Raw genomic sequence first — 20,518 nt, 5'->3', positions numbered from 1 at the left:
GCCTTGCAGACCAAAAGGGGTTGGGAGGGTGGCCTAATGGTTAAGGTGTTTGCTTTACAAACACAAGGTGCAGGGTTTGAGTCTCACAAGAGATAATTGGCTAGGCTTAAAATGGCTCACAAGGGCAGTTAGCCTAGTACTAACCTATGAACCTATGAACGCTTATCAAGCTAATAGGGCAATAGTTCCAAGGATCAGTGGTGGCTCCCTCTTCCTTTGTGGAGTGGGATAACTGTTGCTGTGTGCCATTCATTGGACACAAAGCCTGACTTGAGACTATGATTGAACATAGTGCTTAGGTGGGGAGCCAGTTCGTTCTGAAGTTTGTGTAAAACGCAGCCTGGGATGTTGTCCGGTCCCATGGATGCTGTGTTTTTGGTTTTAGATAGTGCAGCTTTTACCTGCATAGATGTGATTACAGGGACTTTGCATTCTTCCTGTATATATATGGGCCCTTTAGGGGGTGAGAGGGGGTAAATTTAGCACTGAACCTATCTGCCAGCATGTTTGCAATATCAGTTGGTTCTGTAATTTTCGTGCCATTGTGTTGTAACTCAGAGCAGATCTGGGTGTTGCCATTGAGATTCTTGACATAGCTATAGAATGCTTTGTGGTTGCCCTTAGAATCAGTGGCAATTTTGTTTTCATAGCTGGCTTTGGAGGCTCTTATAAGGGATCTCAGCTTCTTACTGAGTCTGACCAGGGAACTCCTCCACTCATGGGATTTTACTTTCTTTTGCAACAGTTTCTTTCTTCTGTTGTACAGTTTGTTTATGGCAAGGGACCACCAGATTGGCTTCCTTTTTTTGGAGGATAGCATCTTAGTTCTGTTTGGGATAGCACAATCCATGCACTCATGTAAGTGCTTATAGAGTGCATTTGTGTAGGATTCAGCAGTCCTAACTGTGTTGTCCATCTACATGGGTGTCATGAAGATCGCCACTTCTGTCTTAAGAAGCATGAAGTTGGTTTGTAGAAATTATTTACCATGGTTTCCTTAATGATGGGTGGGGGCAGGACGCGGATATCTAGGGTGATTAGCTTATGGTCGGATATGACCAATGAGGAGTTGACTTCAGGTGTGGAACACCGGTCACTCATGTTGGTAATGACTAGGTCTAGGATACTGTTGCCCCTGGTGGAGGTGTGGATAAGTTGATCCAGGGCACTGGAGTTTATGAATTCCAGAAAGTGTAGAGCAAAGGAGTTGGTACATGAGTAGTTTTCCCAGTTAATGGTGAGGTAGTTGAACTCTCCCATTATTAGGCTGTTTGGATGAACCCTAATATGTTCCAGTATATCAAGAAAACAGGAGTGGGAATCCTGGGGCATGGTGGGGGATCTGAAGCAAGCTACAATTTGGATTGCAGTTTTGCCCAGAGTTAGTTGCACTTGGATAACCTTGGATGCATTATGCTGCGCAACTAGCCTGGAGGTGTGGATATCCTTAATGAATATGGACACACCTCCATCTTTGGTGTTCTGGTCCAGATTAGATGGCTGAAAAGTGTGGTATGTCCATAAGAGACTAAGGCAGGGAATAAACAAAGTTGTTGGCTCATTAGGACCTACTTATCCAGGAGTCAGGGAAATATGCAGAGAAGGAGAGTTAAATGGCCTGAAATCCATGGCTAAGTTTGTGTTTCTATGTTCAGTTTTATAATAACTCGGACATACTTTTTAATGACATGAAAGAAGAACCACAGATATTTCCTTCTCTGACTGCTGAACGACTGCTTACTAACAACAGGTTTACGAAGCAAGCAATGTCTAGAGGTCAAGCTGCGTCTTATAGCAGTTCTTCAAAGTGGAACTGCTATAAGACGCAGCTTGACCTCTAGACATTTTTCAAAACTTCCTCCATTAATGCCCTTCCTACTACAAAAACTCCCTAAATTGCCTTTTATTCTTTTTTCTAATTGCAAGAAACAGAAGAGGATGAATGTTTGAACTTTACTTATTTACATTTTTAACATGCCTTCCAGGTCTTTTTTATTTGCCTGTGATAAAGCACAATATGACTTTTCAACAACTAAGTGTCTTTCCAATGATAAAGATTTAAAAATCATACATACACACCACAATGATATTCATATGCCACCTTTTCTAGGAAAGCAATTCTAACAAAAAGCATTTTTAGCAAATACACCACAAAAAGAAAACTAAGAAAATGTATGTCAGCTGTTCAGCACTGGAAAATTTCTAAACGTGTGCAAACTCTACAAACAATGGCAATGTCTGTAGCTAGCTAAAATGCATGAAAAGACATAAGAAGCAGAAAACTGTGTAAACTTTCTCAAGGTCTGCACCTCAATGAATATAAATAAAGCAGGAAGAAATACAGAAGTAAGGTCCAACTTTCCTTCTATGGCCATTCCTGCAATGACGCTGATAGAGTAGCTACTGGAAGGATGGACATGCCACTGAAGAGGGCTTTGAGAGTAGCACTGGTAAGAAAGTACAGTTTTGTACCTACCATAAATGTAGATGTTCGAGGATCCACATTGCTGCAGTCCTAACCATTGGGTAGTCCCCTGTCCAGTCGGCCCGTATACCAAAGTATATGGCTGGCGTCGGGTCAGAGGCCAGTGCGCTGATTGGCAGAAATGGATGCATCAGGGTACTATCTTGCTTTCTTGCCTTCTCAGTCTTGAGACCCTGAAAGCCAAGGCCAAAACCAAAACCAAAACTAAGGCCAAAACCAAAAAATATGCACATATATAAAAAAGACATATGCATAATATATAACCACACACCACAATGTAACCTCACCTACAAGGACCACCCTTAAACTGGACTGCAGCAGGAGGGATCCTCGAACATCTACATTTATGGTAGGTACCGAACTCTACATTTGTTCTTCAGGTACAAAACTGCAGTCCTTCTTTCTTTAGTTCCACATAAAGCAGAGGTAAGGAATTGGGTGGTAGAATCCCAAAGCGGAAGTGAGGGCAAATGGCAAAAAATAGGAAGCGAAAACCATAGCTATGCCTTTAGCAAAGAGGAAGGTGATAATGCTTAGAAGAGATGCACTGAAACTCAAGTAGCTGCCTCAAAATATCCTTGCCAAGTAGAAATGCTGTAGAAGTGGTAGAAAAATATCCTGGTATGCACTTATGAGGCCAGTGTAGAAGTGGGAATAGCTAGTGGAATGAGGCCCTAAAATGCAAAAACCCTCAAATGCCATGAAAATAACAATTTTATGCAATGAAAAACCCCCTCCACCTAGAAAAAGAAACAAGACAACTGCTTGCCTGCTGAAAAAGCAAAAAAAGAAACAAACTCATAATAAGACTGCCCTAAAACAGTTAGTAAAATCAAAATAATTTTTTTTTTTTTTTGTTGGGATCTAAAATAATTGCAAAATCAAATGCCTTGCTATTTTTGGGATCACAATAGAAGTAAAGGCATAAAGTAAGATAGTTTGGTTTAAGAAAAAATCTTCTGAGAAAATAATCGCGCGAACAGATCTATGTCTGGAGTTCCCCATGACATGTCAATTTTTGAATAACACATGAGATCAGTTCCACCTGGGGTGGGGATCCATGATTGTCTGCTTAACACATCTACTAAGGTTCTGTGAAAATCATTGCTTGCCTGCACAATGGGTAGAGAATGTTCTCCCCCTTTGTTGATGTACCACCGCACTTGTGTTTGTGTTGTCTGTCCAACTAGAACAAGAAACTCCACTCCTTAACTCCTTTGAAGCCATTAAAATGAACTGGGCTATCCTGCTATCTCTTTCATGTTGATATGTAGATGCTGTGTAGGAGCCACTTGTCTTGTATCCACTTTTTGTCCGGGGTTAAAAAGGCCATCTGGGCTGCTGTATTCAGTCTCACACCCAGAAACACATGTCGACTGCTTCCACAGGCGAACCAAACAACACATCGCAACTCTTTACACTCAATACCTTCTGCCAGGCATAAGTATACACTTTCTTTCCCCATCTATCCAAGCCTGCCCTCTTTATCAGGACATCAGAATCAGAATAAGGAGGATACTCTGCAAGTCTTCAACCCGAAGACTCAAGCCCTCGAACATTGCTCAAACTCTCAAACTCAGGTTCCACCCTAGCCCTCTATCAGGGAGGGGTAAAAGAAGCCTTGGAAACAGAGGGGAGGCTCTAACCACCTTAGAGAGGAAGAGGTTCATCCCTCTAGGGGCTTTGCTGCTTCCTTGCGTCTTTTTTTGGCGCGTCTGTCTGAGCCTCGCATCCTCTCTAGGTGCTGCTTTGTCCTTGCGCTTTTGCTTTTGGGGGCGCGCGATCCCTCCGGGCATTTATCAATGGTTAGGACTGCAGCAATGTGGAATGAAGAACATCTGTGTAGTGGCAAGGAATTCTAACAATGGTACTTGTTGTCTATGAATGCTTTTAAAGACACCAAAGGCAACAATCAACACCTCTCTGTATGCAAAGAAAATGAGTGATTACAACTGTTTATAAATTGGTATATAATACAAAGCTTATACAGGTTACAGCAAAGTTAACAACGAAAAGTGTATTAAAGACCATTAATATTAAAACACACTTCAGTGAGAATGTAAGAGAGATTAAATAGCAAGTATAATTAATGTTTAAACAGATATAAAAAAACTTACTTTGGTTGATTTAATTTCATTAAGATGTCTCCAAGGACAATTCCAGTTGAGTACACAGAAAATCAATGTTTTGCCTTAAGATTAGTATAATAGTAGAACAATTAGTAGTGACATACTATACTGCCTCTAACTATTAAAATCCATGAAAAAGCTTACCACTAAGACGGGACAACAATCAAGCACTTTTGAACAAGAAGGAAGTGTAGTATTAACACAACTGTGTAAGAGTCTTCACAAAGGCTCAAGTGTGAGATGAGCTACAAGATTCAGTGTATTTCAGCATCTTCCCATTTCATTATTTCAAACATTCTTACCTATTTTTTCGGTTGCAATCTTGCTCATCTCCACCTATCGTAGCATTCAAAGTTGAATTAAGCTCTGTGTCTTCTTCATGTCTCTGTCTCAAATAAAATGCTTTCAAAGGATTCATTGTCCAATCAAACAGAGGGTCATAAAGGAGCACCTTGAAAGTGAAGGGTAGAAACAAATGGTCAATAAGTAACGCAGCTGTTCTAGTTTTACAGTAACTGGAAAACTCCTTTACATGCATGACTATTGTACATGGAATGAATCAAATGTTTACCTAAGAATGCTACAACCAAGTAAACTTATCCTTAATAATGAAATGAAGCCAATGTATTATATTATGAAACTTAAATACATATTTCTTAAACATACTAACCCATCAGTATTTCCTGGCCAGTTCCAGATACAATCTTATTCCTATATAACAAGACCATAATGCATGATACCTCACAATGAAAATATAACTTGAACAGATTTTGTTCTCAATGTTGCATAGATATCCTGATGAAAAGCTTTGTAAATGACTCTATGGCCATCACATCCCATCCCTCACCAAGAGGCCAGAGAAAGGTAGAATAAAGCAAACCAAGAGCAACAGACAAAAGTAAAATGCAAGCTGTCTTTCTGTGTTGCTTAACCTTGTAAAAGATGGAAAGCCTGAAAAATGGAAGCAATAAAAGCAACACAAAACACATGCACAGTGAAAGTCTGGTGTACCCTGCTCCACTTGCTGCTATCATGATCTGCACCAGAACATGTCATTTAGAAAATCAAGTGGTAAAGATGATGAACTCGACATAAAACTTGGAGGATCAGTGTACGATTTTGCTAAAGTGGCTACTCAACAGTGCTTACACTGTCTTTATGGACAGCCCTGCAGATAACTCTTTCAGAATTGTTTTCAATTTTTGGTATTTGGCTGGCTTGTTCATGGTGTACTGCACTATTGACTAATATGGTATCCCTTATAGTTTCTGGGAATGGACTTCTTAGAGTGCTAATTCTCACACTACTAATCACATACATCAAGTGTCCCCAATTTTCACTCAGCAATATATTCTGCCCCTCCTAAAATTTGTGATTCTTTGCAAAAACATGGTAGTCAACAAATAATAGGCAACAACCCCTTTTTCCCATTCTGTTCATGTGGTTGGGGTGTCACATCAACAGTGACCAAATTACCTAGAGCCAATGTTCACATGTAATCATTAGCTCAGAAAATATATAATTCAGCTCCTCTTATTCATTCAGCTTTTTAAAGTCAGTAGAACTAATATTTAAAAAGCATCTCTACCTATACCTCTAACAGAGGATATGCACAAAAGTTCTTTGACTTCACAAACAAAAACTCCCTTGAGCAGTTAGTAAATAAACTTACAATGCTCAGCATTTTTGATCTGATTCTTACAAATATAGCAGCCTCTTAGACAGCTCCTCTGGCGTTTCCTTCCCAAGTGAAGCTGGACCACAAACTTGAGACCTTCTCCTTTAAACCACCAAAAGTAAGCCTCGCTGAATTTAAGGAATACAAATGTGCCAATATCAATCTACTCTTTGATGAAATATCAAAATTCACTATGACTGCACCACCCTGACCTAGATACAGCAGCAAGCTGCACTAAGAATTTCTACATCTATTTAGTACAATACATACACCAAGCAGCTCCTACTAGAACCAAGTATCATGAGAAAGGAAAAAGTAAGCCACTCTGGTGGTCCACCACTAAAAATAAACTAAAAAGAAACTCCTTAAACTATAAAGCAAATCTAAAACCGTTCTTCTGAATAAAAATGTCAAAAGCATTAAAAAAAAAACACTACCAGGTCCACTGAAGGAGCCCATGACATTAGATTGGCCACTGAAGCCAAGGACAATTATAAATCCTTCTTTGAATATTTTAGAAAACTAACAAACAATGCCCTACATTGCTCTGAATGTACTCATAATGATATCCTGACCAAACAGATATTGCCAATAACCTTGCAAACAAATTCAGTGCCAAGGCTTCAAAGCCCAAATTCCTCCATGTGACCCAACATGCCTTTGCAGAAAAAAACAAAGCAAAACACTACCAGGTCCACTGACCATGACATTACATTAGCCACTGAAGCCAAGGACAATTATACATCCTCCTTTGACTATTTTAGAAAACTAAGAAATAAGCTCTACATTGCTCTGAATGTACTCAGAATGATACCCTGACCAAACAGATATTGCCAATACCCTTGCAAACAAATTTAGTGCCAAAGCTTCTATCCAAAGGCCAAATTCCTCCATGTGACCCAACATGCCTTTGCAGATCGATTTCTGAAATTGCTTAATCCCTGTTCAAGTACTAATTTCATCCCTAATGAGTGGTGCACTACAGTGATGATGCCCCTCCATAACAGTGGCATTACAACCAACCCAGGTAATTAAAAACAGATCAGTCTTAAGTGTCTCGTGGCTACAGACAGATCAATCCTAAAAGCCTCATCTGCAAAGCTATGGAACATATTATAATTGATCTCATGGACTACGATATCAGTAATATTTTATTAGACTTGACCCTAAAAAGTCTGGCTTTGTGAAAGGTAAGTCCTCTCTACTGAATCTAATAAAATTCTTTGAAAGGGTTTCAGAGGTTGTAGATGGTGGTCATGCGGTACACATGGTATAGCTTTATCTGGCCAAGGCCTTCAACAAAATTATCCATGCTGGTATCATACAGAAGCCAAATGCTTTAACACTAATGCATATGTGGTAAGATGGATAGCAAACCGAAACAGAGAACCTACACAGTGTAAGCTGCAGGTGCCTCATCGGGAAGTATGAATGCAAACAGCAGTGTCCCCCTGGGCTTTGTGCTGGGACTTCTCCTTTTTGGCCTTTAATTCTCAAATCACCAAGCAAAGAGAGTCATGATCTCTGGCTAACAAAGTTTGCAGATGACTGTAAACTAAGTCACTCTGTTGAAACCCAAACCTTCCAGAACATACTCCCCAGTAAACTCTTGGTGTACTAAAAATGGGCTCAAGCTAAACATTAAAAAGTGTATCATCATCACTTTTGGTAGACAACCCCTCTCCTCATCATAAAGTATAGGAGATACACCACTATAAAACAAACAAGCAGTCTGGGATCTAGGAACTCCTTCGACTATCAAGTGACAATGGCTGTCAGGGCATCCTTTCATTAAGCATAACTAAAAGAATATCATCAAGGTCTGAAGAGGCAATCACTCCCTTATACTCAGCATTGATCAAGTCAGTTATCAAATATAATGTCCCCTTTCGGATGCATCACAGTAAAAAAAATCAAATAATTAGAAAGACTCCAGAGATTCCTAACCAAAAAGATCACAGGTCTACAATCCCTCTGCTATCGAGAGAAGCTAGAAGCTGCATCCCTTTACTTAGTGTTTTACAGACTTTGTGGGAGATCTATGTCTCATACTTATTGTGCCATTAGACATTGGTTGTCCTGTAACTTCTGCATCTCAGTTAGTCAACTATCTCTACCAATACTTGAACTACTGACCTAAACCTTGACTAACAGACAAATAAAATGTGGTTTTATAACTATATAGACAGGTTTATAATTCAGCACCTCTCTAACTTCTGGAATAAGCTTCAACTGCATGTTAAGTAGTGTGACTTACTATCTGTTCTGCACTACACTAACTATTCTGCTAGTTGATTCAGCCCTTTTCTTGGGTTCACAACTGTCTCTGTGAAGAAATGCTTTGAGAAATCCAGGAAGAAGTTGGTCCCTATAGTCTACTGCCTGTATCTTCTCCTTGTTCCAGAATATCCCTTCATATTTACCTGACATGATCTTGTGTAGATATATCATCACTCTCTTAAGAAGGCACCAGCTCCTCTAGTCTCTGGATATACGCTTTCCCCTCAACACTATATATTTTTTCTAATGGCTTTCTTGTGGACTCCTTCCAGCAGTCTAGTGTCTCTTTCATTATATGACTTACAAAAAGTGCTCATGACATGGTATGATCACTGTCTTTGAGAGTCACCTCATTCAATTTACTACTGCCTCTGTTCCTGGCAGTCCAGTTCAGGCATGATTAACAACTTCTTGTCCATTTTCTGCTCTGTCATCATCACTGTCACATTTCCTAGCTGATATCCCTCAGTAGAGATGTTGCTGACAAGGTGCAACATTAAGCCATGCCTGCACTGAATCTCAACTGCCATCCTTCTACACATGTAGCCATTTTTTCCTCAAATCCTTCCTTGACCTGGCTAAGGCCTTCAGCACATTTTCCATGAGTGACCACTATCTACAACCTCTGAAACCCTTTCAAAGAATTTTATTATCCTCTAGTACTACAGCCCTCTTTGCGCTGTAAGAGAAAAAGTCAATCCTGTTTTCCTTTCTCTTAAATATATCTAATACAAACACACTGAGGAGTGCTTGACAAAGGACTGACCCATTCAGTACTCAATGTCCAATGTATTTTTAGTGACTGAAGTATTAAACAAAATCAGTCATCTTGGCATCTTCAACCCATCACAGTTAAAGCCAAACACACTGTCACTACCCATTCATATAATTTGAATTTAAATTACTGCACATTACTTGCCTGTCTAATTTAAAAGGTGTGTAATTCCATAATCTCGCACCTCTAATTTTAAAGTGGCTTAGATTTTTCCTTAGCTTATACTACTGGATATCTACCAACAGTGCACTGTTGCATGTGTAGCAACTCTTCTGCAAAGTTTTCATATTTAGGGTGCCAGCTAATTCTTCACAGTGCAAAGATCAGTCACTTTCCTTATTCCCGATACTGTTGTCTTACCAAGACTCGCTTAGTCTTAACATTCACCCAAACATTAATAGAGTTCATTAGTTTTGGTTCAACCCCCAACTCCTGCAGTTTTCCTATACGCTACTTGTGTGGTACCAAGAAAATGATCTTGATGAAGTCCAGAATAAACATAACTGTCAGTACTTCCCTCTCAAGTTCACTTGTAACCCAATAATAAAACTGGATTAGGTGTGGCTGATAGCTCCTTCTGGTAATGAGCCTCTGTTGATTGCTGCCCGGAGACTGCTATATTCAAGGAATGCTACCAGTATTCCATGCAGGATTTTCTTCATGATTTACTCTGCAACTGTTGTTAAGCAAACAGGCCTCCATATTCCAGGATTTTCCTATTCCTCCCATTGTGCAAGGGTATGACACTTGCTGCTTTCCAATCCTCATGGGCTTTTGCACTGACCAGTGATCTGCTGTTACACGGTCTACCAGTAGAATGGCAAGATTCCTGAGGATTTTGGGAGGTACTCCCTTCTGCTACTTGTGTTGTGCACTCTCCATAAAAATAGCTAATTCCCTCATCACTTGTTCCCTCATTATCTTGGTGCATGTCTTTTACTACTACTCTCCCCACTCTGCTCTGCCTCTCACTAAGCAAGGCACTGTGCCCTTCATTTTCACTGTGAAATCAGAAACAAAGTACTCATTTAGAGCCTCTAACTTTTCCAAGTGCTCTGTGAGGTCTGTCTTGTTTTTGTTCAGTCTTTCTTGTGTTTCTCATGTCATACTTTTTGATGTACAACTAAAAAACAGCATTTGTTATCTATCCTGATCTCTTCTGTCACCTTTGTTTCAACTTTTCTACCCCTCATTCCTTTTTTCCTATCTGCTAGTCTTCTTACACTGTGCCTTTTTTTCTCTACCCCTCCATTCCACTCTTTAACAAGAAGCATCTTTATTAAATTATCACATGACAGACAATCATACATTTACAGAAATGAAAACAAACCATATTGACAATTTTAGTTGCAGATATTATACATCACAAAAGTACAGTTGTGTACAATTTATTTATTTTATTTATTTTACATTTGTTAACATGGGGTGTCTGACTGAGCCGAAAAGGCCCTTTTTCAGCAGAGGCTCGGGGAGAAAAGCTCCACAATGAAAAATTACAGATACATTTAGTTATTTAGACGTGATTAGTATACACACATTACAAAAGACATGTTTTTACAGTAGTATGCGGCACATCGACAGTTACAGTGGAGAGAACAAACAAAAAAATATTAATTTAAAAATAAAGGTAATTAATAGATTTGTGGTGTACAGCTGAAATTTGGAACATAGGTAGAATACATACATAGTACACACGTACAGTACATACATTGTAGTTTAGCCAGCTTTTGTGAGTAAGACTGAAAACTATTATCAAGTACTCTAGATTTAGTATGTATACCTTATCCGCTTTCTCTAGCCTGTGGAGCAATCATGGCACTGCCAACTTTGCTTGAGATGTTGCCTGATGAGGTCTTTAAAGGAGGCTTTGGGTGATGTGTTTTGAATGCTAGTGGGGACAGAGTTCCATTTTTTAGCCACTGAACTACTATATAGCGCATCTCCAAAGCTATTGCAGCTGTTGGTGACTTCTAGTAGTAGTTTGCTTGATGATCTAAGAGGTCTTTTGGCTGAGTGCTGTACTAGGTTTTTGAGGGCAGGACACTTATTGGGGAGGTAATAGACAGAATAACAGAGGCAGAGCTGATTGTAGGTTAGGAGGTTGGGCAGTTCAAGCCAGTGGAGCTGTCTCAAAGCAGTACAGTGATGAGTCCTATATGAGCAATTTGCAGCAAAGCGGGCAATTCTGTTATAGCAGCCTTCCAGTTTTGCTTAGTTCAGTTTTGTTGAGATTAGTCAGAATGGGAGATGCACAGAGTAGGGTGGATAGAGGTTGGGAGCGAGCAATGTCTGATCTTGTGTTGTTGGTAAGAAATGGTTTGATACGGTAGAGTGATCCCAGTTTGGCATGTACTTTTTTAATAGTTACGTTGAGATGACTATCAAATTTTAGGTTGGAGTCTATGGTTATTGCCAATAGCTTAGCCTGTGCCACGGGAGCGACTGGAGTAGCATTTGTGGAGTAGATAGTGAATTGACTGTTAGTGTTTTTGTTAGAACTGGTTATAATCATAAGCTGAGTTTTCTTTGGCTTGAGGATAAGTTGGGCTTTGGTAAGGTAGTTTTCAACGTCAGAGAATGCTAGTTGAGTTGTTTGCAGGAGGGTGGGAGTGTTTTGTGCAGCACAGATTAAAGTAGTGTCATCTGCATACTGAATGATAGATGCATGCTGTGTGGAGGTATGGAGGTCATTTGTGAAGACTGTGAATAGTAGTGGTCCTAAGATAGAGCCCTGTGGGACTCCTATAGTTATGGGCAGCTGAATAGAGAGAGAATTTTCCCATTTCACAGCTTGGTACCTGTCAGTTAAGTAGCTTTAGAGTGGAATTTGACAGATGATACTGGTTTAGTTTGTTTAACAAGATTTGGTGTGAGACTGTGTCAAATGCTTTGGACACATCCAAAAAAAGAGTTGACACCTGTAGGCCTTCATTTTTGAGACGGTTTACTGTGTCTGTGAAGCAGAAGAGGGCTGTAGTGGTACTATGGGCAGGTCTGAAATCATGCTGGGTAGGTGACAGGATGTTTTGCATCTGGGTATGGATGCATTTTTCTAGGATTTTGGCCAGGGGGGAGAGTAAAGCAATGGGTCTGTAGTTATAAAGTTAAGTGGAGGTCCCGCCTTTATGTATGGATGTAACACAGGATATTTTCCAGAGTTTGGGCACATAGTTTTCAACAACTGATCTGTTTATGAGAGTGGAGACTGGGATAGCAATAGCATTTGCTGTGAGTTTCAAGAAATAGCTGGGGAGTAGGTCGGCTGCTGTTGATGAGGTTTTCAGTTTGTAGAGCATGCTTTTGATTGAAGTGATGGAAACTGTTTTGAGGGTAAAGCTTGTATTAGTGTTATTTGTGTTGGGGGGGATAGTGAGGAAGGAACTGTCCTGTGATACTACGGCTAGAATTGAGTTCACAAAGTGGGAGTTGAATTGTGTTTCGATGGGAACTTTAGTGTCAGGGGTGGTTTGTTTGGGGGTAGCCTTTTGTGTGGATTTTAGTAGCTGGTTTACATTTTTCCAAAGTTTTTGGGGGTTGTGTTGGTATTTAGTTTGTAATGTTGTGTAGTAGGATTTTTTGTCCAGCCTAATGCATTTCTTTGCACAGTTGCGCAGTTCTTGGTACTTAGTTAGACTTTGTGTTTTTTTGTTTTTTCTGACAGTAAAGCCAGGCAGTGTCTCTGGACTTGAGAATTTGTTTGGTTTCTTTACTGAGCCAGGGGTTTGTAGAGGTTCTAACCTTGATTTTGCACAATGGAGCGACAGTGTCTAGGTGTTGTAGAAATGTTTTGTTGAAATATTCTACAGCCTGGTCAAGTGGGAGTGTTTTTAGGGGGGTCCAGTCACAGTTACAGAGTAAAGTGTTGAGGACATCAGGAGAGAATTTTTTTGTGTTTCTAGTGGATATATAGTTAGTGGTTTTGCATATGCTTATTCTACTATGTATAAAGTATATTATGTTGTGGTCACTTCAGGTGTCTGGGAGACTGCCTGTGTGAGGGTACAATGTGGGGTTGTTAGTTAGGACCCAGTCAAGGATGGATTTCCTTTTAGATTTTTTATCACATCTAGTTGGAATATGGACTAGCTGCTGGTAGCCATGGAGATTTATTAGATTACTTGGTGGATCTGATATACAGGTGAATCAATCTAGGTTGAAGTCCCCCAGAATAAGGGTTGCCTGTGAATATGTGGAAGAACACCAGGATAAGACGTCTTCAAGGCTAGCAAGTGTATTACCAGGTGGAATATAGATCACAATTGTGGTGATGACCTTTTAAGGGTGAAGTTGAAGTTGTGAGATAAGTATGTCCCAATTATTGGGGGAGGGGTAGGAGTTTGGTAATTGACAAACAGTTAAGTTGGACTTGTAAAATAAGGCAGTTCCACCCCCTTTATGAAGTAGTCTGTCTTGTATAATGATACTGTAGCCGGTAGGGAGAACTTCTGAGTTAGCTATGTTTTTATTTAGCCTGGTTTCTGTTAAAGCAACTATGTCTGGGGAGTAGTGTGCTATTGTGGCCTGGAGTTCAGGCATTTTATTTTTGATACTTCTAATATTAATATTTAGCATTAAAAGATAGTTGGTTTTGCTGCTCTTGTTGATTTGTCCAGGGATGAAGAAAGTGGGGGTGTTATGTTCTGACATTTGTGTTGGAGCAGTTTGTGTTGGACGGGATGGATTTGGGCCTGGGTTGGGGTGGATATCCCTACTTAAGGTGAGCCTGGTGTTAAAATGGTGATACAGATGTTGGAGTTTGGTGAGGAGTGTGAGAAAGTATTGTGCTATTTTGGAGTAGGAATGAGAGCATATTTATTTAGTTCTGAATTGGTCCGTTATGTATTTCTTCAACAGTTGTGAGCAGATATTATTATAATGTGTGGTGTCTGTATATGAGAATGCATAATGTAGTGTTGTGCTACTAAGTTTAGGGATATTGCTAGAGTGATAACTTGTGGTGTTGTAAAGAATTATGAGAAGACAGACTAGACTTATTTGTGTGATAGTCATGGTTATAAAGTTTAAGTTGGCTCTAGGTGGGGGGGGGGGGTCTGAATAGGAATTATAGGGTTGCACTATATGTGGATGGGGAAGTAGTGTGGGTGATGTAAAAAAATGCCTAGCTGGAATGAGTGTGACTGGGAGTATTTTATGTGCAGCAAGTTGGTGTAGTATAATGTGATATGACTTGAGGAGCTGTGATTGGTGGAGATGATGTGAGGGTGAGCTGTGGGTGTGGCTATGATTACTATAAATGTAGAGGTAGTGAGGGCGGGAGGGAATAGGGGGCAGGGCAGGGGAGCGGAGACAGCCCGAGAATTAGCGAGGGCGAACGGAGCAGGGCAGAGCCCACCAAAACAAGAAAAAAAAGTAAGTATTACTTTACAAATCTGAACACTTTAAACAAATTCCTGAGGTCTAATGGCTTACCAGCAAGCAGAATGTAATTGCTGAAGAGCACTTGTGTCCTGGTGGGAGACTAGAAATTTAAAAATGGCTCCATACTCAGCAGGATTCTAATGTAGACTTAGTATTGGGGGAGGGAGATAGCACAAGGGGTGTAAACCAGGTGGAATGCAAAGAAACCAGAGAGGCAATCAGTGAAGGCCTCAGAGGGGGGTAAGTAATAATTCAAGCTACCTGTAAAGTGAAGGAGAGAAGAGACAGCAAAGTTTATTAAGGTTGGGAGTGTGTCTTCACATTGACTTTCTGATTAGTAACCAGTTTGGGCACAGATTAGAGTAGGAAGCTACATTAGCAATGAAGGAGAATGTATAGAGATACAAATAAACAGGTGGGCCTCCAAGTGATACAAACTAAAGCAAAAAGCACTGAGAGGGCTGCTTGATGGTTAATTTAGTCACAGGGATCTGAATTAAATGTATACTGTCTATTGGACAGTTAGGATTACTGTACTAGCTGGGGGGAGGACACAAGGCTACAACAGTCAGTTTTATTAGCAAGCTGAGAACTACTAAGAAATACTGCTAATGTAATAGCTTCACTCATAAAACAATTACCATAAATGTAGACGTTTGAGTGTATTCACTGTTGCAGTCATTACATTTGGGTTATCTGCTTTGCAGTAGCCCTCAGTCGGCCTGACTAATAAAGTCTTGGGTCCTGCGTTGGTTGCTGTCCCTTCATCCGTGACGTCAGGTCGTCAAGGGTATAAAACATGCAGCCGACACCATTACATCAGTTTTTCTTGCCCCAGATGTCAGGTGCCCCCCTAATGGGAAGCAATTAAATCTATAAATACAAGGATATACCTCCAACAAAAAGCAAATACACCAAAAAGCTTTTTGAGCATAGTAAGTGAGAGTAGAAGTACAGCCAAAAGAAGAAAGGGGGGCTGGAGGGAGGGTAACCAGGACTGCAACAGTGAATACCCTCGAACATCCACATTTATGGTAAGTGTACACAACTTTACTATGTTCTTCGTGTTTCACTGTTGCAGTCATTACATTTGGGTAGATTCCCAAAGCTAAGGTTAGGAGGAGGAATTTAACTAGAATTAGGACCAGCTATAAGGCCCTGCAAGACTGCAGTGGCAAAACCAGCTCTGGATTTAGAGAAAAATGGCAAATGATAATGCTTGGCGAAAGTATGTACAGAACTCCAGGTAGCAGCTTCTAGGATGTCCCTAGTAGGGGTGCCCCTGAGAAAGGCTGTAGAGGTAGATTAAGCCCTGGTTGAATGGGGTCTGATGCCTTGTGGAATAGGTTTTCCATGGTGCTTATAGCAAAAAAGGATGCAGTGGCCTATCCATTTTGAAATGGTTTGTTTTGAAATGGCTTTCCCCTCTGTCCCTGCAGCAAATGCCACCAGCAGTTGTTCAGATTTCCTTTGAGGTTTAGTCCTGTCCAAATAGAATCTAAGCAGTCTGTGCACATCTAAAGAATGCTGTATCCATTCCCCTTTGTTCTGTGGGTTAGGAAAGAAGGTAGACAAATTAATGGACTGATTAAGAGCCACACTGGATATCACCTTGGGCATGAAGGAGGGATTGGTTATGAGGGACACCCTGTCCGCAAGAAAGATGATGAAAGGTTCCACTGCCATAAGGGCCTGTAATTCAGATACCCTTCTTGCAGAAGTGTTAGCTAAAAGGAAAGCTGTTTTCCAGGAAAGAAATTTTAAATCTGCAGTAGCAGCTGGCTCAAAAGGAGGAAGAGTGAGTTTCTCCAAGATAAAGTTAAGATGCCAGACTGGAGTTGGAGCTCTCCTGGGTGGCCTTAAGTTTTTGGTCCCTCTGAGGAACTGCTTGAGCAGTGGGTGAGAGAAGAGGGGAGGCTCCTCGCTATAAAGATCTGAAATGGCTGAAGCATGAATTTTGATGGAGGATAAGGACAAGCCCTTATGAAGCATCTCAGTCAAGCATTGTAGAATCTGAGGCAAATTGGGCACTGCTGCGTTCATTCCTTCAGATTGGTTCCAGGCACAAAATCCTTTCCATTTTGCAGCAAAAGATTTTCGGGTACTGGGCCTCCTTGCTTCTAAAATGATATTCATCACTGATTTACTGAGGGATGGTAAAGGAGAGATTAGGTAATTAGCCAGACTGCTAGGTTCAGGGTTTGCAGCTGACGGTGTAGCATCTGGTTCTCCTGCTGAGACAACAGCGAAGGAGTCTGAGGCAGGTGCCATGGAGCCAAGCATGACACACTGCGCAAGTGTGGGTACCAGTGTTGGCAAGGCCAGTCTGCTGCAATTAAAATCGTCCTTGGCTTGTCCTGTTTGATCTTTAGTAGTACTTTGGAGAGCAGAAGCAGAGGAGGAAAGGCATAAACTGCTTCCAGCTGAAGGACAGAGCATCCACTTTCCAAGCTAGCTTGTGGGGAATCCTTGTGCAAAATTTGTCCAATTGATGGTTCCAGGGGGAGGCAAACAGGTCTACATCTGGGCTCCCCATTTGCTTATCAACATGTTGAAAATCCTTGGTTCCAGTTTCCACTCGTGTGGGTCCATGAGATTTCTGCTTAGTTCGTCTGCCAGTGTATTTAGTTTTCCTGGCAGGAATTGAGCTTGAAGATTTACTTAGTAGCTCAAGGCTGTGTTGCACAATGCCATGGCTAGTCTGCAGAGGGGTAAGAATGATTACCCCCTCCTGCTTGTTTATGTACCACATCACAGTGGTGTTGTCCGTCTTTACCATTAGTTGTCCTGGAAGAATGTGGTCCTTGAAGGCTGTCAGAGTATTCTGTACAGCTAACATTTCCTTTTGATTTATGCGCAGGTGCATTTGACTTGGATTCCATTTGCCCTGAATGCACTTCCCTGCCAGGTGAGCCCCCCATGCACAGTCTTATGCGTCTGTTGTTAAAATGTGGGTGGCAGGGGGTAGTGAGACTGGTAGTCCCGTTTTGGTGGCAGTCCGCTGCCCACCAAAGGAACTCTAGGTGTAGACACGGTATGATTGGAATCCTTGCTTCTAGATCCTGTGAATGTTGACACCAAAGGCTTTTGAGATACCATTGTAGTTTCCTTATGTGCAGCCTTGCATATGGAATTAGAAGAATGCAGGAGGCCATGAACCCCAAGGCTTGCAGAATTTGCCTTGCAGATGGCTGGGTTTTTGTGGCCACTTGTTTGAAGTAGGTTGTCAAATGAATCTGTTTCTCTGGCGTGAGGAAAGCCATCTGGGAAGTTGTATTCAAGCTTGCTCCCAGGAATGTAATTTGTTGACAGGATACCAGGTGTGATTTCTTTTCATATATGGTGTACCCCAGACAAGTCATTACCCTTTGAACAAAGGCCAGATGACTCAAAAGTATGTCCTGGCTTTCTGCCTGAATTAGACAATTGTCCAGGTATGGGTATATTAGAATATTTCTTTGCTTGCAAAATGCAATGACTGGAGCTAGGCACTTTGTGAATACTCTGGGCGCAGTGGATAAGCCAAAGGGCAGTGCAGAGAACTGATAGTGCATGTAGCCTGCTTTGAAGCGTAGGTATCTTCTACAAGACTCCCTGATAGGGATGTGCAGGTATGCTTCTTTTAAGTCTAGTGTTGCTAACCATGCATCTTTACCTAGCATAGGAAGCAGCTGATGAAGTGTCGGCATTTTGAATTTTGGAATCACCAGGAAGGTGTTTAGAGTAGAAAGGTCCAGGATAAGACGCCATATGTATTGCCTTTTCTGGGTACCAGGAAAAGTCTTGAATAGAAACCTTGTCTCTTTTCCTCTTCTGGTACCAACTGAATAGCCTCCAAGTTTAAGAGAGAGAGTACTTGATTTTGAGCCTCCGTCCCCTGATTTGGGGGTAGATCTAGCCACTCGCTTGGAGTTGGTAACGTGTGAAAGTGAAATCTGTATCGTTGGGACACTATTTAAAACCCATTTGTCCTGGGTAATGAGTTCCCAGTTTTTGACCAGCAGACCAATCTTTCCGCCTAAAGGAGCATTCAGTTGGGAAGTGCTTGGAAATTTTAAAAGCAACTCATTGAGACAGTTTTCCATAGGGGGGAGTATTACTACTCCCAGATCTGGGTATGGAAACTTCCCACTGCTTAGTCTTGTCTGTCCCTTGGGACTGAAACCTGGGGTTTTTGCTGTGTCTGGGTTTGGCTTGAGAAGACCTGGAAGGGGCCGGAAAGGCCCAATTCTTAGAGGGCCAGTGCCTACTAAATCTAGGAAGCTGAACTTGTAATAAATCTTTGACAGTTTACATAGATTTAGCTTTATCCTCCATCCTTTTCAGAACTTCTTCAGCCTTATTGCCAAACAGGCGGTCCTGATTTTAGGGAGCATCCAACAATTTAGCTTTAACATGATCAGGCAAAGATTGTTCCTTAAGCCAAGCATGCCTTCTGAGCACAGACCCAGTAACAGCAGCCCTGCAAGAGGCCTCTAATGAATCAAATCCACATTGCAAAGTATGTTTTCCAACCTGTTCAGCAGAAAGCATTAAATCCTGTAATTCCTTATGTTCAGCACAGTCAGGAATCAACATCATTTTCTGCTTAAGAAATCCAGTAACATGTTGTTGATACTTTAACATATGAAACAGGCAGTTTAAAGCCCTAATGGCCAAGGTTGCAGAAGTGTAAACCTTCTTACCCCATCTAACCAACACCCTGGAGTCTCTATCAGAGGGGGTAGGATTTTTAGCAGTTGAAGCCTCAATGCCCTTGGGTCCCTGTGAAATAGTCTCTGGATCCACAATAGGATTTTTAAAAAGGAACTTGTGCGAATCAGGAACCCTGTAATATCTGTCAGGTTTTCTGGGAGCAGGAGGCAAAGAATCAGGAGCCAAACTAGATTCTGAAAAGGCATCATTAACAATGTCCAGTACAGGAGGAATAGCTAAAGGCCTATGCTGAGGCAGGAGTAAGAAATCCCTAAGCCTCTTCTTTGAATCAGAAAAATCCTGGCTTTCCCAATGGAAATGTTCCCTTAGTGTATGTAAGGTCTCACCAAAAGAAAAATCCTCTGGAGGGGAAGCAGAGGGAATAGAGTCCTCTGCATCAGAATCCTCATAAGTAGATAAGGGCAAATCCAGATTGAAAGAAGAATCAGAAAAATCAGAATTCTGGTCAGAAGAGTCATAAAAACTTCAGTCCTAGGTCTCTTAGAAGGAGGAGGTTGACTTCCCCTGATTAGAGTTATAAGATCTTCAGCCATTCTTATCATTTATTTTTTAGGCCTAGAGGCCTGAGCATGCGGTCTGGGCGTCAGTTTCTTAGGCATGGTTCGAGATTTTGGCCTAAATGAAGATGGATGCGTCGGTTTAATATGCAAGTCTGTAGGCCTGAATACACCCTCAGAAGCCGGTCCCTGCACAGCGACTCCGGACCCATCCAAGGTAGAGACATCTGCAGGTTCCACAGCTGAAGCATCTCATGGCATCTCCAAATGGGTCTCAGTAGAGGCCTGCGAGTCAGAAGTAGCGGGTATCAGGGGCTGCGAAAGTGCCTCACTGAGTACCGGCAAACTGGCGACTGACTTAGGAGAAGCGTCGTTGGCAGTTTTGGACCTCGGCGGCCTATCTCTGTCTTTATCTTTACGTTTTTTTGGAATCCCGGTAGTCGGATGGCTAACCGACGACATTTCTGGATAATTAAACCGAGAACCGAAATATTTAGAGGCGAAGATATACCGATGACGGACAGTGGGCTGATTAAATAAAGCAAAAAACCTACAGCAAGGTACGTCGTGGTCAGGGCC

At 41.3% G+C, this 20,518-nt stretch overlaps 1 protein-coding gene across 3 annotated transcripts in view; it reads right to left on the bottom strand.

Annotated features, from left to right (window-relative positions):
* Nucleotides 1–20,518, bottom strand: part of ATM (ATM serine/threonine kinase) — a 3,174,581-nt gene that overhangs the window by 62,851 nt on the left and 3,091,212 nt on the right. For all 3 annotated transcript variants that reach the window (XM_044072618.1, XM_044072619.1, XM_044072620.1), the window contains one exon: nucleotides 4,917–5,065. In XM_044072618.1, the coding sequence (XP_043928553.1) occupies nucleotides 4,917–5,065 (149 nt within the window). The remainder of the gene's footprint in view (nucleotides 1–4,916; nucleotides 5,066–20,518) is intronic.

The sequence above is a fragment of the Protopterus annectens genome, chromosome 5.part0 (genome assembly GCF_019279795.1).
Source record: "Protopterus annectens isolate FY-2018-M chromosome 5.part0, PAN1.0, whole genome shotgun sequence".
Lineage (NCBI taxonomy): Eukaryota > Metazoa > Chordata > Ceratodontiformes > Protopteridae > Protopterus > Protopterus annectens.
This window is presented reverse-complemented; position numbering and strand designations above follow the sequence as displayed.